Source organism: Egretta garzetta, unplaced genomic scaffold (assembly GCF_000687185.1).
Source record: "Egretta garzetta isolate BGI_Z169 unplaced genomic scaffold, ASM68718v1 scaffold383, whole genome shotgun sequence".
In the NCBI taxonomy this organism is placed as follows: domain Eukaryota; kingdom Metazoa; phylum Chordata; class Aves; order Pelecaniformes; family Ardeidae; genus Egretta; species Egretta garzetta.
The window spans coordinates 1,506,183-1,531,164 of NW_009259100.1; the positions used below are offsets into that span (position 1 = coordinate 1,506,183).

A 24,982-nucleotide genomic window follows, 5' to 3' on the forward strand; every position below is an offset into this window, starting at 1 on the left:
TTCTTTCCCCGACTCTCTTTACTGTATCAGGAGCATGCGGTCACCAGAAGAGAAAGAATTAATTAACCACTTGGCTATGTGCAGGATGACTGATGAATATTCATTTCGTAGCTCAAATGGACTTTGCCTCGTGATTAAGGAGGACTTCAGTGAACCAAATATTCCTATTACCAAATCACATAGTGCTTTATATAATACCTGCCAAACTGGAGTGGAAAAACCACTACTGGCAAAAGAAGGGGCAAAGGGAAAGGGCTGCACTGATTTTGAACAGCTTAAATACAAGAATAACTAAAATATGCCTTTATATTACTCTACTGAAGGAGACCTTAACACAGTCCAAGGCTCCAATTCACAATCCCTGCCAGACATAGCAGTGGAAGGACAGGCTTAGCTGAAGAGGCCGCTGCCCCCTCGGATGGGAACGTCTTCAGGAAGCATCTCTACCTGTCGGAGGTTGCAAATCACAGCCTTCAGCCATCACAGCTCCCTGCCATCGCTGTGGCACTAATATGCCTTGCATATATTAATATGAATTGAAAGTGATGTTGCCTCTTATTAATACACTGGGTTGCGGTGGCTTAGACCAGGCACAGCACCTTTCTGGAACTCAGCTGCAGGGACAACATCTTCTGCAGGGAGCAGAGGAAGAGCTTTGCAACCGTCCCAGCTGGAGTCAGCAGAGGACACGAATAAGCCTGTCTTAGAATCATGGAATCATAGAATGTTTTGGGCTGGAAGAGACCCCTAGAGGTCATCTAGTCCAACCCCCCTGCAGCAAGCAGGGACACCGCTAACTGGATCAGGTTGCTCAGAGCCCCGTCCAACCTGGCCTTGAATGTTTCCAGGGATGGGGCCTCCACTGCCTCTCTGGGCAACCCGTGCCAGTGTTTCACCACCCTCACTGTAAAGAATTTCTTCCTTATATCCAGTCTAAACCTGCCCTGTTTTAGTTTAAAACCATTACCCCTTGTCCTGTCTTCTCCTGACATGCTGCATTTGAAAATGGATCCTCATTCACCAGTTTGTTATGAATCCAAGCAAAGGATGGCACTGCAAGGAGACTAGCGAGCTTGTGGTCAGCAAGTATACAGGAGGCAATATAGGCAGGCAAGCGCTCTTTAGAAAAACTCATTAAATTTATTTTTAAGGCATGTATACACTCACAGGCAAGAAAGTTCAGCTGTGATTGGTATAAATCCAGATCGCAAAGATTTAAGAGAGGGAATATTTTTACAGCAAAATATCCACATAAACCTTTTGTTAATAGAACAGTGATGCATATGATTTGAGCACACCTTTATTTTCAGAATCAAACATATGAACTATATTCATTCAAATTTAGGATTGGACTTCTTGTACAATTGTGTTAATAACAAAAGGCACCTTTTAGTTGAGTGACCTTTGTAACTTTACGCTTCTATTATCAACATTAAAGATCTACTTCACCAATCTTTCATTAACAGCTCTGTTTTCTACTCCTCTCATCCAGTAGAACAGCCGTGAAATTAGTTTCTTCACCATCTCTTAACACAACCTTGGTGAGTCAGAATTTAAAAAAAAAAAAAAAAAAAAAACAAAAAACAAATCCAACCTGCTTATAAAAAAAAAAATTAGAAGTTATCCAGAGGCTAGCTACATCTTTTTTTCCTCACTTTTTTTTTTTTAAAACTCAGGCATAAATCTGTATATACTCTTCAGATGTGAGATGTGCTTCTCTCCATTTACCAACATGCTGAGGAAACCACGTGATCACTTACAACTACTAGAAAACTATTATTTCTGATAACTTTTGGTAACAGCTAAGTAGTGCAGAGTTTCTTCTAGCTGAACATGAGAAAAGCTTTGGGAAAAAAGAATGATAGAAAGTGTTTTGTAAATGTTAACCCACAGGAGAACGCAACGAGGATAGGAACAAAGGTCCTTATATTATGACAGCCAGGCTATAGATGAAAAGGGACATACCTTGGAGAAAGCAGACCCCCCTAAGTCTAGTCCCTGTGCTTACAGAACCTCACCACCTAAGCCACTGTGGCCAACTCCTGCAATATAAGAATACTGTGAATTCAGAGGGGCTTTTTAGTTAGGTTCCTCATTTTTGTAGCTGTATGAATATGCTTGACAACACTCTTCCAAAAGGCTTAAGAACCAGAAGAGGAGATATTGCAAGCTGCCTTTACTCGGATCCATTCTTAAATAATTTTCATTCTACTGGTGGAAGGATAGGAGAATTTCTGAATTTTTGGCCTCAAGGGCTTGTCAGCATCGGATGCATTAGTACACCTTCCATACAATTTACACCTCAGCCCCACAGATACAAAGATCAGCTCTAGGACATGTAGTGTCCCGTTCTTGAATGCACACAGAGATACATCCTCCTTGCACCTAGTCATCAGCATCCCATTCAGCCTCCTGTCATGGCCCCAGGGCTAACCACCAGCCTCAGCACAAAGAGCCTTCCCCTCGCCATTTGTATTTACTAACGCTTCATAATTCACCGCGCCAGAAGCTTAAGTATTCTGTTGACTGCTAGACCTCTCTCCCTCATATTTCTTTTCAAAGCCTTTTGAAACTGCTGCACAGCCTTCACCTCCTTCCCATTTGGAACATAACCATACTTTCCCTCCTACAAACAGAATGTTTCTATGTTTCGCTAACATTTTACATTTGTGTAGCACCTTATTCTTGAAAAATCTTGTCTGGACCCAAAATGACCTCAAGTGACTATCGCAGTGGCACTACAATAAAAAAATACATCTTGCTTCAAATGCTGTGTTGTTTCCTTGCATGCTGACCTGAGAACCTTGTATGTGTGCCCAACTGCACTGTGCTTAGCTGCAAAACTATGAGCCACTGTGATGCCCTTTCTCTATGTCCCTCCTGATCAAGTCTTTGTCTTATCTGCCTGAAAGACTGCAAGCAGAGGACAGGGCAGGGTTTGACTTCTCTGGTGCTTACAAAATTGGGGCTCACTTAGGTTTTTAGATAGTATGTTATACAAAGAAGAACAACTCCTAGTGACAAGAGGCTTGCAAATCCACTTAGAGTAAGTGGATTACAGTAAGGCTTTTATAACTTCGATGACTATTCTGCTGCAGCACATTTAGGTTATGCTTATTTCTACTACCTTTCCTTTGAATTAAGCACTTGGAACAGACAGCCAAGGAAAACACAGGTATTATTTCTAATAATCCAATTCTGCAGCAAGTTAATGAGGAAAATAAGTCATTTTAAAGCTTTCTAAAATTGAAAGAGATTTTTTAACAAGAACTTTGCATGGTCAATTCATTAAGTATCTCAGTATACCAAGACCTCAAATTTGGAAGCTTCCCCCCTCATTAGGAACACCATCAGTTCAGTCTGTCTACAAGCATATCCTTCACATGCTTACGGCCAGTGGACAAGATATGCACTTGTGGTGGGTTGACCCCAACCAACAGCCAAACACCCACCCTGACTCCTTCTTACTCCTCTCCTGCAGGATGGGGAAAAAAGGAAGGCAAGACGACTCATGGATTGAGATAATGACAGTTTGATAGGGAAAGGAAAGCTGCACATGCAAGCAAAGAAAAACAGGAATTCATTCGCTACTTCCCATCAGCAGGCAGATCTTTAGCTGCTTCATGGGAAGCAGCACCTCAACATGCACAACAGTTGCTTAGGAAGACCACCATAACCACAAATATCTGCCCCTCCTCCTCCTTTCACCAAGCCTTTAATGCTGAGCATGATATCAAATCGTATAGAATATTCCTTTTGTCAGTTCAGGTCAGCTGTCTTGGCTCTCTCCCCTCCCAACCTCTTGCTCGTCCCCAGCCTACTCACTTAGGAGGGCATGGAGGAGAAAAAGCCTTGAGAGGAAGCAAACAGTGTTCAACAACAGCCAAAAAAGTGGTGTGTTATCAACACTGTCTTAGCCACAAATGCAAAGCACCACAAGGGCTGCCGTGAAGAATGTTAACTCCATCCCAGCCAGAGCCAACACAATCTCAACCCCTTATTTCATACCATCCACATCATGCTCAGGTCACACATTAGCTGATACATCTAAATATCCTCTGTTCCATTCATACATTGTTTAATTTCTATATCCTACTCAAACCTTTATCATTCCATTTCTAATCCCTGAAATCCCTTTTTACCAACACTTACAACTTATACTACATACTTAAGCCATCTTTACATCCAATAGTCAGGTTTATACATCCTCATTAACACTATACCTTGTCCCTTGATATATATACAAATATTACGCCCCATTCCACGTTCCCCCACCCCCAAATATCCATAAGAACAGTCAATGACTTTGGTCCTATCTGCCAAGGAGATCACTCAAGACGGGAGAAGCAGCATGTTGGATTGTTGAGCACCAAGACTGCTTGGGCTGGGTCAGCACTGCATTCACATGGTTCCTTGTGAGGCTCATTCTCTGTTGGTTCAGGTGACTCCTGCTGTATTACTTCCTACATCATCCAAGTCAAGTTATGGATTATTTTCCCCTGGGGATAAATCTCCTTGAGGAACACACCAGATTTCCACTTCCTTCTGCACTACCCACCAAGTGCACCTGGGTCCTTGAGCAAAGACAATTGCACAAATGGGCTTTCCTTGGCCCAAGGGAGAGCAACCCACACTGCCTTTCCCAGCCACTTACGTATATGTACTATGGGAACCTCATCTACTCCCATAGTATGTAGGGGCTTTGACTGGGAAGAACCAGGGCAGATAGTAAATCATCTGGTGTTAACCAGCCAAGCAGCTTCTGCTAAATTTATGTCCCACTGCTTCCATTCCCCAGCGCCCTATACTCTCAGCATAGTCTTCAACAGTCCATTGTATCAGTCTTTCCAGAGGCTTGTGGGTGATAGGGTATGCGATGCACCAAATCAATGCTGTGTTTCTTGGCCCAGGAGTGTATTTCAGGTTATTTCAGAAACGGGTTGCACTGTCTGAATCAATTCTTTCTGGGGTACCATGACACAGCACTTGACTTTCAAGGCTTAGGATGGCATTTCAAGCAACGGCAAGGTTTACAGTGTATGTTTCCAGTCACCTAGTAGATGCTTCCACCATGGTAATCACATAGCACTTGCCTTGGCAAGTTCAGAGCAGTGGTCCAGTATAGCCAATTTGCCAGGCCTCACCATATTGTTATCCCAGCCACCTACCTCCCTCCCTCTATTCCATGGAGACTTTACACACATGGGTCACTTGATAGCAGTGCATGTTTCACATGTGTGATGGCCTCAACAGTCAGGGCCACCCCTCAATCACGAGCCCATTTTTTCATTGTATCTCTGAGTTACTGTCCTTACCTTGAATTCTTCTAGTTTTTTCATCCTATTTTCTCCCCCTGTCCTGTTGAGGAGGGGAACAAGAACAGCTCAGTGGGCATCTGGCTGCTGGCAAAGGTTAACCCATCACAGTCTTTTTGGCATCCAACACAGGGCGCACAGATTTGAATCGGTAGCCTCTTGATTTGCAGTCAAATGCTGCTGGCCCAGGTCAATCCACCACAATCCAAACCTGCTCCCTTTAAGACATTTCTTACAGCTGGAGAAGGCTCTTGCCCAGAGCAAAGATCAGGCTTGCCTTGGATGACCTCCTTGACTAAGTTTTTTTAGTATAATTCTCAGTAGAACAAAATTCAAAGCTGCTAAGAAATGCATGTGATTAGTACTTCTGCAGGCAAGGACAAGGCAGCTTATCAAGGTGTTGAACATATTCAGTGAAACTTGGTTAAATAAATCATCTTTTAAATCAACCTTTGCCCAATCAAAGTCCAGCCTTACTTATAGGTATAGCCACAGGAGGGACAGCAAAAGAGAATTCCTGTGAAGGCTGCTCCACGCAGACATACAGGTAAGAAATTCCTTTTTTGCTAATCCCTCTTCCCTTAGAAAACTCCTTTTCACAATCCAAATAATTTTGCATGTAAAGTTTTCATGGATAAAAAGGAGTAGTATGTAGGGCACTGTAACTGTCCTTCCATTTCTAAATATGAAGAAGTAATATTTCCCATAAAAGCCTACCATTTCTTCAGCTTTGTGTACATGGTTAACTGGTTTTGCATGTTAAACTTCAGGAATGAGCATAAATTCCCAGTGTTTGTCAAGAAAAACTGCTTTGAGTTGTAGCTGTGATCAATACAGTCTGACGTGTTCCAAACAATGTCCAAATAATAAGGCAATCCATATGCCCTATCCTATATGGAGTTAGTCCCAGTGCAACTACACAGAGACTCGGAAAAGCCCCAGGCACCTGACCAAGGGGAACAAGCAAATCATCACCTGCAGGCTTCCTATCCCTGCATGCTGAAGTTCCCTCTGTTCTCCAGCTTCAGTGACATCTGTGCCAAACCCCCACCACACATCCATACTGTGCTATATGCTGCCCACCTAACCTCAGCAATGCACTTTCAGTGTCGATAGCAAACAGTCGGTAGCATGGGTAGCCGCAGAGGTGGTGCTGCATAAGGCTGCTGCTGTGGAAGGATTTGACTGCCAGCTACTTGTGAAAAAAGGAAAAGAAAAAAGGCCCCCCCCACATGAGTCATACAGGTGATATAAAGAGAAGAAAAACCACGGAGTTGCAACTAAATTTTTGCATGCAAACCGACAAATTTTGTTAGTATTTCTTAGTCTGCAATTAAAGGCTAATCTCTGCAACACAACTTCGGGCTTCTGACAGACTTCTCTCCGTAGAGAGAGGCAGAAAAAAATCTTTCCAGTAAAATACGACTCAAGTTTTCTAATTACCTGGACTTTCCAACTGGAGGAAATTGTGTTCATTCACCTTGTTATTCTGTCATCATGGATCTTCGGCAGGAGTTCCTAAGACAACTATCACTGGAGTTGTTCCCTGATCACAACTACTGCTTACTTGCAGTACATAGTATTCCTGCTAATGATATGCATCACCCAAACCAGAGTTTCATTGCATCATAAAAGCACAAAAGAGTTTAGGTTGGAAGGGACTTCTGGAGGTTGTCTGGTCCAATGCCCCATACAAACCAGGGCCAACTTAGATTGGGTAGCCCAGGGCCCCATCCAGGAAAGTATTTCCAAGGACAGAGATTCCACAGCCCCTCTGAGCACCTGTGCTAGTATCTGACAGCCCCCAAGATGAAAAACTGTCCTTATGGCTGTCAAATTGGAATTTCCCTTGCTGTGGCCTGTGTCTGTTGCCTCTCATCCTACCACTGTTAACTTCCAAGAAGAGTCTGGCTCTGTGTTCTCTACACAATCCAGTTCAACAGTTGAAGACACCAGTAAGATCTTCCCTCTATTTTCGCTTCCCAAGACTGAACAAACCCAGTGCTCCCAGTGTCCTTAAACATGATGTGCTCCAAAACCTAAATCAGCTCAGCCTATTGACTGCTCCCCATCAATTTGGTATCATCTATCAGCTCACTGAGGATGTATTCGCTCTTACTGTTGGTATCATAAAGATGTTAAACAGTATCAGCCCCAGTACCAGCTTTAAAGAATGCCACTAATAACCAGCCAACAGCTGGATTATACACCATTGATCAAAAGCCCCTCTGAACCTCATGGCCCAGCCAACTTTCTGCATCACCTAGTAGTCTGCTTATCCAGCAGATATGGCAACAAATTGGCTACACTGGCTGTACTGGAGTCTGTATCAGAGTCATTGCAAAAGGTGAACAGCACCCACTGCTGTCCGTCACAGAGCCAGTCCACTCATCATGTAACATTATCAGGTTCATCAGGTATCATAAAAATCAGTAAATCCATGCTGTCTGATCCCAAACACCTTCCTGTCCTAGATATATGTACCTTGACACAGCTTCTAGGAGGATTTGCTCCAAAACCTCCAGAGAACAAAGGTCACTGCCTAATAGCAACCTGGTAGCAATCCCCAGCATCAAGTATACTCTTTAACCAGCTTCCCCTTCTCCAGGGAAGTAACACAGCACCCTGGAGACACTGACTAAAAATTCTGCTCTGGTTATCCCAAATTCATTGAGAAATCTTTTGAGTCAAACTATTGCAGTTACTTCAGCAGCCTGTAATTTCTAAACCAAGTTTAATTTCTTCCCTTTCTCACACAATGTCACGTTTTTATATTGATTATATCTCATGTCATTGTTAAAGTCATCAGGATTGGAGACAAAGTTTTAGTCAGGCAGCAAATTGAGGCTTTATGGTCATTTCAGGATTTACATGAGGCTTGCAAGATAAGCATACTGTCTCAACTCCTCTGTTTTCTTCCACACAGACCAGGCAGCATTAATTTACCTCTCCTGCAAGTGATTACCTGATGGCGCATTCCCATTGTCAGGAGGTGTATGCCCGAGTATTCCACACTTTTGTTAGACCTCAGAATACCTGTGTTCATATCTTACCCAAGCCTCACATATAATGATACACCAAAGTGAAATAGCTCTGTTAGTTCCGCTTCGTAGCAGAAGCAAAGAGTAATTAGGATTCAGAGGCAAACACAGACAGCTCCAAGAACTTTGACTCTACCAGTAACTTCTGAAGGACACAGAAATAAAGCAAGTGCATGATTTTGTATGATGTAGAGATATTGAACTCAGCTAGAAGGAAAAAAAGCCTTATAAGTGGAGACAAGGGTCTTCCTAGTTCCTTTACAGTCCTTGCTTTCCACCCTCCAATGCAAACCATGCACTCCCACAGAGACTCGAGTTACAATGTCTTTTCCTGAAACTTAATTTTGTCTAGCTAAAATAATTAAGAACAGGAAAGCCTGGTTATGACCGTGAGGTCCTTCCTGGATCCAACCTGTTCATCCATCTGCACAGGCTGCCCACAGAGGCTGGGACTGTTCAGCCTGAAAAGCAAAGACTCAGGGGAAACTTATCAATGTATAAAAATATCTGAAGGGAGGGAGCCAGGGTCTTTTCAGTGGTGCCCAGTGGCACGACAAGAGGCAATGGGCACAAACTGAAACACAGGAGGCTCCATCTGAATGTAAGGACACTTTTTTACTGTGAGGGTGACTGACCACTGGCACAGGTTGCCCAGAGAGGTAATGGAGCCTCCCTCCTTGGAGATATTCAAAAGCAGTCTGGACTTGGTCCTGGGGAACTGACTCTAGGTGGCCCTGCTTGAGCTGGGAGGTTGGACCACGTGACCTCTAGAGGTCCCTTCCAACCTTGACCATTCTGAGATTCTGTGAAATCCCATTTTGTCACATAACTTTCCTATAGCGTTCCAGTATTTTTGTGCTGCTCTTATTTTTCCTCTGTAAGACTTAATTCTGGTATTAAATCCTCACCTCAATTTTCACTATGTTATCACAGGCAGACAACTTCTTTCTTCCAGTTCTGCATCTTGCTTAACTTCCTTTGAGATAGGGAGACAAGAAAAGCCAGGAGGGAGGGGGAAAAGGGATTGGTTTCTTCTCCCTAGCCTTGTTAATTAGCTTCAACTTTGCACAGCTGGGTTTCCTGGGAAACAAAACCCCAAGAATTCTGAAGCAAACTGTCTCAATAAGTATTTAGAGGGAACATATCTATGTAAGCTTATTCGTTTTACTCACACATATCTTTTCCATCCTGTCTGGTAGAGATGACTTCTGCTTTCCAGCCCCGAGAATGTAAAGTGACCAAAAAGCCCCAAAAGAGCTATGGATTCTACCTGCGTATAGAGAAAGACACAGCAGGACATCTCATCCGGAACGTGGAAAAGAACAGTCCAGCTGAACAGTCTGGCTTGAAGGATGGAGACAGAGTCCTCAGGGTTAATGGTGTGTTTGTAGACAAGAAGGAACATGCACAGGTACATCTCTGTTTAGTCTGGAATCCATACCACTCCCCCACTACACAGACCCACTGTCACTATGCAAAGCTTCCTCTCCCAGTTTTTATGGCATCTTCAGCTAGGAAATCCAAGAGCTAAGTCAACTGCTGAGTATCTCCCTGCATCATTCATTACCCACCATGGGCATGAAATGTCTTTGAGATGCCTCCATAGTGCATAAGCAGAGGGATGAGACAACAAAAACAGACAGCGCAACCCTTCCTGGGGAGAGCTTTTAGGTCAGTCAGGCTAGCATCTGCTTGCCATTTCACCTTGTCCACTACAGGTGGTGGAGATTGTCAAAAACAGCGGGAATTCTGTTGTACTACTTGTTCTGGATGATGCATCCTACCAAAAGGCAGAAAAGGAGGGAGTGAACTTGGAAGAGCTGGGTCAAAAGGTGTCAACAGAACAGCAGCAGGAGCAGCAGTCCCCACTGTCCATGGCCAATGGAGCAATCACCGCAGTTCCACAACCCCGGCTCTGCTACCTAGTGAAGGAGGAGAAAGGCTATGGCTTCTCTCTGAAAACCACAGAAGGTGAGAGCCTGGGGAGAAGAGATGGGGGGCAAGAGGGGATGTATACATATACATCATATACATGTGTGTGTGTATACATGGCAGCAGGAACAGAGGCAACCACAGTTAACGCACGGGGGCCAACAGGGATGCACAAACTGCTCTTGCTAACAGAAGGTAAGAAAGAAGCAGGAAGATGAGTTCAGATCCATCTCTAGTCCATTTCTGCACAGCATATACACATTTCTTATGGGGTGGAGACAAGAGGGGGGCGGTGAGGAAGAGATAAAAATAATAAGCCATTTTCTGGTTGTTATTTAAGCCTACTTAACCAAAACCAAATTTGCAGTCCCTGCTCAAATACTAGATACACACTCAAGATGCTACATTAAGTCCTGTTCCATTCCTCCAAATCACCTTGGGAATCAGCACACAAGGTTCTAGACAGCTATAATAAACACTTTTCCTCATTTTTAAGTTATTTCATTTAGAAAGCAAGGGATTTTAACCTTTTCCACATATGCCTTTCTTCCAAGGCCAGTCAACAGAATAGGGAAGTCTTCTAGAAAGCATCACCTCTAAAGAGGGTACTTTGGAATGCAATATAACTGACAGACCAAGCATGGAAGCCTTCCAAACACAGGAAAGTATAAAATGTATAAAACAACAATAAAAGCAGCTCCTTGCTTCAAAGTGGGAGGGGGGGGGGGGGGGGGGCGGGGGGGGGGAGGAGGAAGGCAGGCAGGAATCAAATCCCTTTCAGCTATCTTAATCAGCCCCTTTGACACTCTTGATAGAGAAATAAGATTGTTTGAGCTGAAGATAGTGAACAAATGCCTCCCTCCCCCACAGAAGTGATTTTTCCAGAACAGAATAAGAGATAGAGGTGTGTCTATGTGGAAGGTTTGTGGTGCCACTGTAATCTGCACATAAGCAGAGACCAAGAGTCTCTAAGGACATGAGTTGCCGAGTTTCCTTAACCATTACATTCAGGCATATTTCAGTGACTTGCGCTGTGTAATGAGTTTTCATTTATTTTAGGACAGAAGGGGTTGTTCATAGTAGAGCTTTCATCACAAGGAGCAGCTGCAAAGGCTGGTGTTCAAAATAACGATCGTCTGATTGAAATCAATGGAAAAAACGTGGAAAATGACACACATGAGGAAGTGGTAGAAAAGGTATTTGTATGCTGATTCATCTTCTGTTCTGGCTCACTTTCATAGCAACCCATCAGGGTTACTGAGGAGGCAGCTCTGGCTGATTCGAATGCTTCACAGTAAATCTTGGAAGCTACTGTTTGTGTATCACCAACAGGGCACAGTACCCCTCTGCTTTAGCTCTGCTTGTCAAGCAGCCTCTTGAACTGACTCTGAATGAATACTGCCATCAAGACAGGCCAAAGAATTTTAAATAACAGTACTATACTGCTGCCAGGAACCCTATTAAATAAATCATGCTCTGTCCCTAGAAAGTCCTGGAAATACTCCTAATGGTAAGAGGGCAAGCGATCAAATGTGGTTTTCAGGGCAGGAAGAGGGGAAACTCTGATGATACAGTGAGCATGGAACAGGGAAAATGCATGGGTTTAGACACTAGTTCCTTTCTCCTGTTAAGATGTCCCAAGCTAATGAAAATTACTGTGCAAGTAATTTCACTACCTGGCCTCAGCTGCAAAGAACATTGCTAATGAGGCTTCCAGCTTTCCACTACTGGCACTGCTAAAATGCAGCTGGAGCTGAAGAGATTCCAGAGAGCCATGAGGCAGGCAGTATATGTTCTGGCATTCCAGCATCACAATTCAGTGCACACGACTAACTACAGAACCGTGCAACACCTGTGTTTTGCTGAGCTGCTATAACATCAGCAGGAGAGTGACATTGGTTATGATGAGTAAAGATGGCACCCATTAGACTAGAAAGTAATATGAGAAAGATGGACTTGGAGAGGTTGAACAGGCAAAAAAAAAAAAATATCCCAAAACTTCAGAATCAGTAATCCAGGGAGATGGAAGAGGACCAAGAGCAATAGAAACTTGACTCTTGTCACTATAATCTAATGTAGTGGTATAGATGGCATGGTATGTCTGTATTGTAGAGTCCTACCTCTAGATAAGCCAAAGCACTATCTACTGAGGCCCACTGGATTCTACTGGCACTGTATGCCACCCTCATGGCACTCTACAATTCCCTCGAGGTCAGGAACACAATAAGAAATGCAGAAAATTTCCTCATATATATGCTGGATCTTACATGCCCAAGATCTTGTCATGCTCCAAATTTCTGACTGAAGAAAGAAAAGAAAAAAAAAAAAAACCACACAACTTACAGTAGCATGGCTTACACCTTGTGGCTCATTCATCAACAGCACCCACACACCACTATGTACCAGTTCACCAGTTACCAAAGTATCTACAGTTCCCACATGTTGTTGAAGGGGTGACATCTGAGACTGTACATGTACCATTACAGGTAAAGAAGTCTGAAAGTCATGTTATGTTTCTACTTTCAAATGAAGAAACAGACCGCTATTACTCAAGCCAGAAGATGGTACTGAGCAAAGAGAGCGCCAACCTAAGATTGCTTCCCCTCAAACCACGAGTTATTGAGATCCACAAAGGAAAAAACGGTTATGGCTTTTATCTACGGTTGGAACAAAACACTGGTGGTAAGAACCAAGTTACCACACAGACCATGACATTCACTATATAGTCTCTTCCTGTACAAGGTTTGCAGACCTCATTTTCTTTGGCTTCTTACTGGTCATCCAGGAGAAGTCCTCTACAGACATGTTGCAAACAGGGCTACATCAGGGAAATGGTATCAACCTGAAGTCCAAATCCAACAATTAGCAGCCTTTGCCATGCATTTTAGTGTCTTTAAACTTACCAAGCATATGCCTTCACATCAATCTTTTTTCCCTTCTGATCTTAGATCACGTAATCAAGGATGTCGATTCTGGGAGCCCAGCAGCCAAGGCAGGTCTCAAAGACAACGATATCTTAGTAGCTGTCAATGGCGAGCAAGTGGATGGTCTGGATCATGAAAGCGTAGCGGGAAAAATTAAGCAGTCTGAGGCAAAAACCACACTGTTGGTAGTGGATAAGGAGACTGACGCCATGTATAAACTGGTAAGAAAATGCAAATTACTGCTAAGAATTGATACTGTATCATTATGAAGAGACATATGCAGCAATGAAACAGCCAGTCTGCTCTGACAGACACTTCCTCAACTTGCTGAAATACGGGTGTATCTTAGACATTTACTGCAACTCCCCTTGCACTCATGCAGCAGGTCACTGAACAGCCAAATTTTTGGCATCTTCACAATTTTATAGGCACTATTGGAACAATTCTAAACACACCACAAGGAAAGTTAGAAGTTTAAGACACCAAATTCAGAGCTACGCATCTGTGTAACCACTTATGAACGAGTAATAAAATTCCCCCTCTCATGCAGATCAACACTGCAGTTCTCCACTCAGCCAGAAATTAATAGCAAAGAGTTCTTCCTTGCAGCGCAAGTCTCAGTCATTAAAAAGGTTTCAAACAGAATACATTGAGCATGAAAGCCTAATACAGATTTCACAACAGTTTTTATGTTAACAAAGTTTTATTTGTCACTTTTTTCAGGCTCAAATTTCCCCCTTCTCATACTACTACAAAGCACAAGATCCAACTCCAGCTAAAGTGGAGGAAAGAGCAGAGTTGCACACTGAGCAGAAAGTAAACCACAAGCCAAGAATCTGCAAGATGGTGAAGGGGCCTAGCGGATTTGGCTTCAGTTTAAACATGATCAAGAACAAGCCTGGACTGTTCATCAATGAGGTACTAATGTAGAATGAGGAACAAGGAAAAGCTCACATAGTCTGTCAGACAGCCTCCTCCCTTCCGTCCTGCAAATACATTCAAGAAAAGCCACAAAAGACAAGTCTCTTCTCCAGCGCTCCCAGATAAGAGCTGCAGTTGTTATAGTCAGACTGACATTGTAGGACCAAGATAAAAAAATAAGCACCAGAAAACATTTCTCATTCTGTTAGACATCTAGAGGGAAGGGTAATCCAGCTTTTGCATCATTTTTGCTTTTATTCATGAGGCTGGCATGCTAAAATTACTATTTTAAATAGATCTTTTTGATTGTATAACATCCTAAATGTAAGAGAGAGACTTTCACCCCACTCTATCCCCCTTCCCTGATTTTCACAGCTGGCAAAAGTCAAACCTTTACTGTCTCAAATTACGTCTATGCCTTTAGCTTTCTTGAGAGGAGGGGTTCCGCTAAGGAATCTGTGAAATGTAGTAAAGTTAACTTTGAAGTTACTGTCCAGGAACCTGCAAATAATAAGAAAAATTTGTTTTCTACCTGTCTTCATGATTCTACCATGCCACATTTCTGTAACAAAAGTCTATCAAAATCAAGATGCCTCTTAAATCTCAAACTGATGGATACCATGTTCATTATGTCTAGGCCTATTGTCTCTCCCAATTAATTTCTGCCCCACAAATCTTCGCTTCCCCATGCTTATTTTGCCAGCTTGTAAGGAATTCAGTAATGCCGTAGTCTAGCTAACCATCAGTTGTTAATCCATCTTTCCAGGTTTTATGCTAATACCACGGTTGGAACTTGCCTTTGCAGGTACAAAGCCACGGGCCAGCTGACACAGCAGGTGTAGAAAACAACGACTTTTTGGTGGAAGTGAATGGGGTGAATGTGATGAATGAATCCTATGACAAAGTGGTGGCAAGAATCCAAGATAGTGGTGACAGACTAACACTACTGGTGTGCAGCAAAGATGCTTACAAATATTCCCAGGGCCAGAACATGCCCATCACAGCCTCTATGGAAGATCCAGTCCATGATACTTCTGAACCTCCTGCTCATACAGAAAACCATCCATCAAAGCCAGAGAGAAACTCACCTGAACCAAGGGAAAGGGTGAGTAATACTGCGTTATGTAGACGTTGAGGGACCATCGAGGGGACAGGAAAAAAAACTTTTTTCAGCTAGTATGTATTCCTGAGCTAGGATTTTTAACTTGAGCCTGGATTTTTACAAGTCGGTCTACATTATTAAAAGGGAAGCTGTGGTCTGATTATCATAAACAACTCTTCCTTTCCCCACACATAATACAGTTGAGTATCTTTAATGCAAGATTAAAACACAGAAAGGATGCACATACAAGAGATTTTATGGAACGAGATAATCCAAATACTGTAATCCTTAATGAAGACGGGGAACAGGTAATACAATCCTGAAAGTGCAGGGAAAAAAGTGCTTAAATACACCAAAAAGCATAAACCAGTTTTGGGGAAATCAGGTGAAATATTTCAAAACAGGTAATTTTGTAGAAGGAAGAACAACCAATAGGTTATGACAACATTTTTTAGGACATGTGCTAATTCAAAATTATTTTACTCACTTCATGCCATTAGAAAGAATCTGAAGCATGGCAGAAGGCAGAAAAGCAGAAAGGTATTTCTTCCCGAGACAGTCATTTTGAACCCTCTGTGTGGTCAAGCCTTAAATATGTAAATGCTGCTTTTCTGATCATGCAAAAGAGACAGACAAGGAAGAATAAGACCAATACTGTCTCCTATTCATTTTTCATTAGCCTTGTCTGTAAATGTCCAGCTGCAAGTTTTTTCAAAAGTTTCTTAGTCACCAAGCTGCACTTTGCAGATCTGAAGTTAGCACCACTTTTGTGTGCAAATTCAGCAGGTATGGGAATTAAACAATAGGAAACCTCTATTGAACAAATTTCTCTCCTAATGTACTTAACCAAAAAGTGCTTCAACAACAAAAAAAAAAAAAAAAAAAAATCACATTTGTTGGCTCATTCTGCCATCCAAACAAGTACATGATTAGTGCAGATGAAAATAGGAGTCCTTCATAACGCTGCAGACTATCAAGCATGTTTACAAACTAAAAATAATCAGAACGTATTTGTTACTCCTCTGCAGGCAAGCTCATCCTCCTCTTCACAATCAGCTGCCTCTACAAGAGCAGACAGTGACAACAATGATGACACGAAGTTGTAAGGAGACAAACTATGTGAAGAACAAAAAAGAAACCTTCCAAATCCTCTTTCTTCAATCATTCTTTGCTGCTACACCTCCCAGAACTTGACTATTCCTAGGAGTGCCCTACCTGTAAAGGACTGCAATCTCTTGCTGAAATGCAGCTGCCTGAAATAAACACTTAGTGTAACTTGCATTCATTTAACACACTGCAATTGCACTTCATTGGTTTTCTGCCTTGTAAAGCAGGCAGTTAGTCACTTACTTCTGTAAAGACTTAAATAACTAGAAGTATATAATTAAGTTATACTGCAGCAGAAGGCGGAAACATTTTATAGATTCCTAAGCACCTTAGCCTTTTAAGGATAAGCTCTTAATAAAGAGCAACTGATTTCTCCCCTTTTCCCAGGAGAGGCAGTTCTCCCCCTAACTAAAGTCCATCAACTCAATCTCTGTGGCGACTCTTCTATCCTACACTTACAGCAGTACAACTGCTGTGAAATGGCATAGGCCAATATACTCTGTGCATTACGCTCCTCTCTCCTACTAACATTGCAGAAATTTTTTTCAAACATTAAGCTAACTTCATAATTCATAATTCAAGACGTTTAAGCACTACTGTCTCTCTGCATACAGTTGTGGATCATGGTAGTTAGAATAGCATACAAAATTCAGTCATGCAGGTTTGTCTAACTCCAAGTCCAGACCACATTGTCTTGAATGTGACATAAACGGCTCTGATACTGCTGCTCTATACTTTGCCTCCTTGCTGTATGCTGAAGACAACACAGCAATAAATTGTTCAGAGTGGCTATTTCCTCCCCCTCCCAGGTCTTACTCTTACCATCTATGATTTATGTTTCAGCACAATTTTAAAACAAACAAAGCCTAGGAGACTGGCTATGGGAAGCTACAAGTTTAAGTCACATGAAAAAGATTTACTTTTATGCCTTGAACTACATCAAGAAGGGGAAATGGGCTACTGTAGAAGAATACACAGGTTGTGAGGAACACCAAATTTACAGGATATAAGGTAAACAAATTTGTAGCATAAGGTAAACAAGGCATAGCTGTGGTCTTTGAGTTCACACTGAACTCTAGCAAAGAGGAATCCAAAATCTCAGTTCCATTTATACAGGGAGAGAAAAACTTGAGACGCAGCAATAGAAAGCTAATCTCCTAAGAACAGTAGCTGCTAGTGATACAAAGTAGCACCTACATTCCATACAGAAATGGAGGGAAATTCGCTCTACTTCTGCCAGGCAGCAAATCCTAGCCACTTTCTAGCTCACTTCCAGCCAAATCTTTGGGGCTGACAAAAGACAACTGTGATGCTCGCATGAGATATTACAAAAGCTTATTTTAATTCCACAGACTCAAACGTTCAACTCCAGAATTGCCATCCTCTGAATCCCAATTATGAGTTGATTTTCAAAAGAAAAATCACATTTCCTCGGTGCCTTCTATAAAGATTTTCTTCTAACAGTAAGAGGTCTTACCTCATACAGCCTACTATGCAAGTTCCAATGCCCCTAGATAGTGGTGTACCAAGGATTGCCCTTATTCCTTGGCAATGAACCATCTCACATTAAATATGCGCATCTCCTTTCCTTCAAGCTGTGGCACCTTAACAAAACGAGCCACAGAGCTTGATGATGACATGTGTGGAAGTTCAAAGAGCCAGCTACACTGCTGGAACACAGAGAATAGTCCTGGTTCTCTTCAAGTCTTGCAGTCCACAGGAGTTACAGCAGTGCAGTTGAAAGGACAGAGGGCAGAGTGTGACTGCAGTTCATACTTAAAGGGCCATATGCTTTTCTGGGGCTTGTTTGTGTGCTAAATAGAGAAAGAGGATACTGGACAGTGCACTAACTAGGAATATCACATCAAACCAACGATGATAAAAGTTGAACTGGAGCTCTCCCAGGACTTCTGTAATAATAGTGCGATACTCTAGAGGCATACTCATCCGAATCAGAAGCACTGATGACACAAAGTACATGCCCTGTAAATTAAAAAAAGACAAAGTAAATAATGTTTCACAGTTGGCTATGTGGCTAACACGGGTCAACATACAAAGATTTTATTATGTGTACATGTATACACACAAAAATACATATGCATGCATAAATGTATACAGGCGTGCCCACAGTTCTAGATACTCACCATTATCTGTGCTAAAAGCAGAACAATAACATTGGAGGACTTGCTGCTGGAAATGGCATAGAAGAACTAGGAAGTAAAAAAAAAAAAAAAAAAAGCACTGGAATCATTTTAAAAAAAAACAATAAAAAGCATACTTTCTGGACGGTTCCCTGTACCCTACTTTTAGAAACCTTCAGTCTTAAGTCTTAAACATGAATACCCCAAGCCAGTGGTAAAAGTCTTATGATATATATTGAAATTTAAGCTTAGGTACCAAAAGTCAGGTCAAGACAGAGTCACATGTCTCTTGAGTTAATGCCTTTCCAGTCCTACCAGCAGCTCATATTAAGCAATCTAAATTCTTTTAATCACCATCTCATCAAACTTACTAATAAGCCTTGGCTGCAGCATCATTTTGAACCCTTGCTTACGTTTACCATCTCATTTAACAACTACACCTCTTCCCAAGAGTAACGACAATAGAAACTGAGTGTGGAAATATACTGCAGAAGGTATTTTTCCTACCTTCCTCCCTCTGCAAGTATTTATATTCAGATATTTAGAACACAAATGTGTATTGAAAGTTTACACAGTATTTGTCCCATCTAAAGCTAAAGATCTGGTAACAGCTTTCCTGGTCCAAAACCACATAAGAGTCCTGGCTCTTACCTTTGTAAGTGTGATTAACAATCCTCTGATAGAGGTAACAATGATTATTCCAACAAGAATAAAGGAAATGTGCTGAGACCAGAATTTCACCTGTATCAACAAGAAGAATACAGTTAAATCTCTAAAGCTAACCCCATTTACACCACATTACATATCTGCCGATTCTTCAGGGTCTTTGTATTTCCTAATTGTATGGATAGCCATTGTAGAGAGGTTTATATAACAGACATTTTCACAAATAATTAGCAATTGTTTAGTCCAAACACATGAGAAAAACAGGTATTTTTACACCAATCACAAAGAACCCCATATTCACAAGGATACATTTAAAAAGTGTAAATGACAGAACATATGTGTGCACAAGCAAACATAATTATTCTGTAGCTAAATGTATTCATCTAAGCAAGTTGAGTAACCTGTTTCCATTTGCCCAAAACAAACAAGCAAATCACTGCACCTCTGGTAAAACCATATTACCATTCCAGCATAAAATCAGTGTGAAAGCAAAGTTCATGGTGCATTTTCTCTTCCTCCTCAATAAGCCAAAAGGCAGAGACACATTCTAAGGGCTCTATCACTCTCTCCCTATCAGCAGTGTGATTTTATTTAGATAAGATAGGAATTGCTGAAAAGGCTGTAAGAATTAATAAAGTCTCACATCAAACTGGATTCCCAGATAATTTACAGTGATCTCAATTCCTCTTGTGACTGGATCAGTCTTCCCCACACGGTCAAATACAATATTGATGGTTGCCTGCAAGAGAGAGATGGATTTACATTCAAACGAGAAAATAAAAGCGTACTCACTGTTACACGTGAGACACATGCATGACTCTTACTTTGTTATCACCAAGGAAAGGAGCAAGGGGCAGTCAGATTGATAAGGTGCAAAATGCATGCATATACGAATTGCTTGTCTAATGCTCTAGACAAAAAGACAGGCCCAGGGCTTTATTTCAGCCAAGAGCCAGTTTCTTTCAGAATTTCCAGAAGCAGGATTTTAAGGAAACTGGAACACTAGTTGATAAACTGCATGTATAGCTTAATCTATGCAGGATGTGATGTTTGCATATGTCCATGTAAAACACATTAAAACATTTACATACCATGAAGATTTTCCAGACACAATAGATGGAGAAAAAATAACCCAAAAAATTAAAGTATTTTCCCTGGAAAGTTTTGGAGTACTCTATTCTCTCCTGGAAATACAAAAGGAGGGAGGGGGAACAGAACACACACACACACACAAAAAAAAAAAAAAGTATCATTTCCACAATCACCCACAATACAAAATTTTAACAGAGCACCAATATTAGCAAACAGCTTTATCCTTCTACACCTCTTAATTCAAATGTTTCTGGACTCAAAAGTTTTAATTCAAAAGCTTCTGAATGGCTTTAGGTACATGGGGCATACCCCAGTATGTATCTGAACTGGAAGAAAACAGCCATTTAGACCCCAAATAAAGAAACAGATCCTCACTCCATGACATCAAAACATTTACCTGCCGAACTGCTTTCAACTTCTTCTAATATACATTCTCTTTCAAACTACTCTGGCCTCCCAACACCCAACTGGGCAGTTACTTTGCTATGTACCTTTGTGGCATGCAAGTCAGCAGTTTCCAGAAAAAGCTGCCGACTCAGCTCTTCTAGGGCATCCACTTCTTGCTGGATAAGGGACAGATCTGGTAACCAGCATAGTCAAGGCTAGAACATGTCACAAATTCTTAATTAAAACCAGAACATTGACCACCTTCCGCCCAAGGGCCACATTTAATGGTTTGACCACTTTTTTGGTCCAGATCAGTTTTTTTGATTCAGTCTTAATGCTCCTTGTTAAGAGCGCACTCAAAGAAACCTCAAGGATATGTGTATTGCACACTACTCCATTTTAAGAAGGCAGGCAGGACACAGTCATGCAACAAGCTCTTCATTCCTCTGCCTGGGAAACACATCGCAGAATAGCACCAGAGCTCTCGAAGACTGCTGCTCCACTTTGATCAGTGTCCCTTGACACTTAAGTGCATCATCATACGTCACTCTTGCATCATCTCCATAAACAAAACTGCTGAGTAACTGCCCAAAGAAATTAGCTGTTATTATGAAGAGTCTAGTCAAATAGCCAAATTCTGATTTTAACAGCTAGTGTGAAAGGAGAGGAAGAACAGTCCTCAGCCTTAAATACACAAACTGCACACTTTAGGTGATCTGGCAGAAACTGTTGGTACACAACTGTAAGTTACAGAAATACAGACCCTTGTAATTTGCAAGATTCCTTCCATCCCTTTTGCATGGGCAGAACAACTTCTGTTCACCTGCTCCTATCCACCTTTTTGTCACACTGGCATAGCACCAGTGGCCAGCCTATATCATGAGAACAATTTATTTGATCAAGTTGCTTCCCACCCTTCTTTTTCTCATGGCTTTCGAACATGGCCAGAAAGCCAACTATAGCTTAGGTAAATTGTTCCAGCACCTCAGCCAGCCCCGTTGTTTTGCTCAAGTACATCAGAGGCTCTCCATCCTGGAAGAGCACATTTCAAGTTACAAGAAAAAATACGTGTGCAGGTCAGTCATATGAGCAGAGGATACATCAGAACAGAAAGTTGCCTCCCACGTCTGTGATGTGATGGGGTGACACCGAAAGTGTGCACATCTGTCCCACGACCTGCTGTACACCTCAACCATGGTGATGCAACAGCACATTTATAGGGCAGGGCAGCAGCATACGACTCCCAGCTGTGTCACAGTAAAACTACGTGCCCAAGCCCTGGGCAAAAGGTCAGACAGTACAGTGCTAGAGACCAAACTTAGAGACATTAAGCCTTTTGCTCAGACTGCCAAGACGTGTTGAAACAAATGCTTTGTAACTGGCCCAACTAACACTCTTCCTTTCAAAACAGAAGAAAGCTGGAGCCACCTCGCGAGGCAGGTGCCAGCATGCAGATGAAGGATACTTTCACTGCCTGCAACAGATGTTGTAACACTTTTTATCATTCCCCAGAAACCAGTGGGTTTGTTATGCACTTCTCCTCTCTGGAACATTGTCCTGTGAGCCACTGCTATCCTGAAAGAACAAAAAATACAAGTCCTTAGGAATAAAGTAAACCCAAAAACCAGTTCCTTAGAAGACACTGTTAAACTAAATTCACTGCAAACAGCTGCTCCCCCCCCCCTGCTTCGTAACATTATCTTGATTAGTTCTGGAGTAGAGCCCAGATCTAATTAAGCGAGATTCAGTGAGACGCTTCCCAAGACTTCCATTCAGGATCCTGCTTCAATCTTTAAAGGAATTTAAACCTGATTAAAAATAAAAATTAAAATTAATTTCTCAGTCACATGATTAGTTGCTTTCCTTTCCTCAGACACATGACTGTGCTATCTCAAGTTCAGAAATCGTAAGACTTCTCATGCTCCCCTCTCCCCTTAAACTCCTCTTCTCTATCACTGCCCATCTGCCTCCTCCACAGAACTGTGAGCGCTGGATGGTATGCAGCAGCACTCTCTGATATGTTGTCACTCACTACTGGGCTGCATGACAAGCTGTTATGAAGCAGAAACGCATAAATCCATTATTGGACTGAAACACTGGATGCTTCAGGCAATCTGAACGTGACTCCTAAAGCTAATTCCAACACTACAGCAGCAGCTGCATATTGTCCCTCACACTCCCATGTGCACTGCAGCATAATCCCCACGAGCAGTGCTGGCTTCTGGCCTCATCCCCTCACATTTCTCCCCATTGAAATTTGTGAGCCAGTTATGCACTCCAAAGCTGAAAACTATTCATAGGATTGTCAAGGCGATCCATGATTCGACAGTGTTTAGGCCCTTTCTTGTAGCTGCAGCTAGTATTGCTACATTTGGTATTGAGCCCTCTTCAAGGTTGTTGATAAGCAGTGTAATTAAAAAAAAAAAAAAAAAAAAAAAAATCACTCCTCCTCATCCAGCAAAAGAAACACCTTTAGGGCACCCCACATAACACATATAAAACCACGAATGGCCACGGACTACAAATAACAGAGATCTTAGAATGATTCAATCCATCCCAGTATCTGCCAAATATAAGAATTGCATTTTTAATCCTTGCTTTCCTCCCAGTATGCGATTCACACGTTCCATCCAAAATGATCCACAGCACTGCAGCAAAAATGCAGCTATGTCAAGGTGAAGCATAAGGCTGTAAATATACAAAGGCAAATGTTTCTTTTGAGAGGTGACAGGGATCTCTGTACCCCCACAGTAGTTAGGAGTTCTGAACACCTCATAGAAAGGATCCACAGGCAAAAACCACACACTTTGCCCGTGTAGATATGTGATAGATCTACATCAGATAGGCTGATTTCACTCTAACATGAAGCAAAATGAAGCAATGGTGTCACAGAATCTAGGCATTTCAAACCTGAGGCTTAGTTATGTCATACCTGCGAGGATCAGTACAAAGAACCTGCCCACCTTAGAGGCGAGTTTCCATAAGGCTTTACTTGATTACACTCAGGAAGGAGAAAACAATAATTCCTGTGCAAAAAGCATCAGGGAAAACAACTTTCAACAATTACCTCCTACTGACAAGGAAGCCAGTATGAATAAGGGTTGGTATGAGAAGAAATGTCAAGATCAGCCAAGAAAACAAAAAAGCTGTATGTTCTATTGCCTGACAACCCTTGCATGCATTGAGTTATTAGTAGCACTGAAAAGGTGGCCAGCAAGTAACTGACAGTTTACAGAACTACAGCGTTTACCCTACACTGTAAAATACTGCTATTCCTGCTTATTCTGCCAATTGATTTGGATTGCATTTGGACTGATACAAATCTAACTTTTTAAGCTCTGCTTTATAGGAGCAAATAGTCCAATTATGCAAGCCACTGCTCCCCATCAAAGCAAAAAGAGAACAAAAATCTACAGAACTCAAGATTCTGCTATTTCTTCCACATTTCTGAGACTACACAGTTTTGGGGTTTTTTGTTTGTTTGTTTTTAAACACAAATACATGAACTTCAGTATAATTCCCAAGCAATTAACGCACTTCATATGGCTGATCATAATGGTTACAAAGTTGCTATATTCAGAAGACTTCCTGGCCCCAGCAAGGCAAGAAAGTGCTAGTCATTTACAAGTCCCAGACATCCTTACTTTTACCCCAACATCACCCTCCCTGGACCAGAGGTCCAAAAATGATGTGCAAAACAAAAGAGCACAGAGTCAGGAGCAGCACTACAGAATATATTTTAACTCCAAAGCCAGTATTTTAGTATGCTCCTAGTCAATTAAATCACTTAAACCTGAGTAATGAAGTTTTCTCACTATTTATGGTCTCACATATGACCACAAATACTTAGTTAACATTTGTTCACCACTTAACATTTTCAAAGGGGAAGAAAAAAGTTATGCTTTAACTACACTTTCATATGCTAATACTGATCAGCAAATACACATGCTCGTGACTAATTCAGCAAGGTTAGACTACCTAAAAGCTCCTTTGTCATACATTAAAAGGTTCCATTAAAACACTAATACACCAAAAGTAAAGTTTGGGGGACTGCTGTGAGAATTCAGTGTCAAATAGTCAAGCCTTTGCAGTGACTACGGCATATTCACAAGCAGTAAGCCATGTAATACATAATTTGTAACAGCACACAAAAATCTTTCCAGTGTAAATGAAATTACATTGTTTCCAAAACTAGCTTTTTCACTTGGGGTACATGGAATAAGCTAAAGCAACAAAGGCAGACTTCTAATGGCAAGCTTGCACTCTACACTACATTCCCATTAACAACATTTTGCAATTCTGCAAAACTTAACTAATGTCAACCTTGCCACTTGCAAGAATATAGCTGTGTCCA

General features: G+C 41.7%; 2 protein-coding genes across 3 annotated transcripts in view; one reads left to right on the forward strand and one right to left on the reverse strand.

Annotated features, from left to right (window-relative positions):
• GPR89B (G protein-coupled receptor 89B) overlaps positions 1-24,982 on the reverse strand; it is a 46,492-nt gene that overhangs the window by 11,138 nt on the left and 10,372 nt on the right. The window contains exons 8-14 of one of the 2 annotated variants that reach the window (XR_004841503.1): positions 22,094-22,203; positions 20,733-20,821; positions 20,241-20,333; positions 19,793-19,888; positions 19,135-19,224; positions 18,487-18,552; positions 17,820-18,325 (exon numbers count right to left, since the gene is read on the reverse strand). Coding sequence is in view for 1 of the 2 variants with exons in the window: in XM_009635200.2 (XP_009633495.1) it covers positions 18,119-18,325; positions 18,487-18,552; positions 19,135-19,224; positions 19,793-19,888; positions 20,241-20,333; positions 20,733-20,821; positions 22,094-22,203 (751 nt within the window). In the remaining variant the exon portion in view is untranslated. Of the gene's footprint in view, positions 1-16,725; positions 18,326-18,486; positions 18,553-19,134; positions 19,225-19,792; positions 19,889-20,240; positions 20,334-20,732; positions 20,822-22,093; positions 22,204-24,982 lie in introns of those variants that run through there. The other variant, XM_009635200.2, reaches the window with a different exon arrangement.
• PDZK1 (PDZ domain containing 1) lies at positions 9,085-16,359 on the forward strand. The gene is made up of 8 exons (XM_035890746.1): positions 9,085-9,767; positions 10,075-10,327; positions 11,348-11,484; positions 12,775-12,970; positions 13,237-13,433; positions 13,936-14,130; positions 14,939-15,238; positions 16,264-16,359. The coding sequence occupies exons 1-8, from the start codon at positions 9,558-9,560 to the stop codon at positions 16,339-16,341; spliced, it is 1,566 nt and encodes a 521-aa protein (XP_035746639.1). The 5' UTR covers positions 9,085-9,557; the 3' UTR covers positions 16,342-16,359.

What these genes read in the sequence shown, in the direction of transcription:
- PDZK1 (XM_035890746.1), top strand. Translation starts at nt 9,558, where the DNA reads ATGACTTCTGCTTTCCAGCCCCGAGAATGTAAAGTGACCAAAAAGCCC. An exon ending in ATGAGGAAGTGGTAGAAAAG is followed by an intron (nt 11,485 to 12,774) that starts GTATTTGTATGC and finishes GTACCATTACAG; the next exon opens with GTAAAGAAGTCTGAAAGTCA. An exon ending in CTGGACTGTTCATCAATGAG is followed by an intron (nt 14,131 to 14,938) that starts GTACTAATGTAG and finishes TTGCCTTTGCAG; the next exon opens with GTACAAAGCCACGGGCCAGC.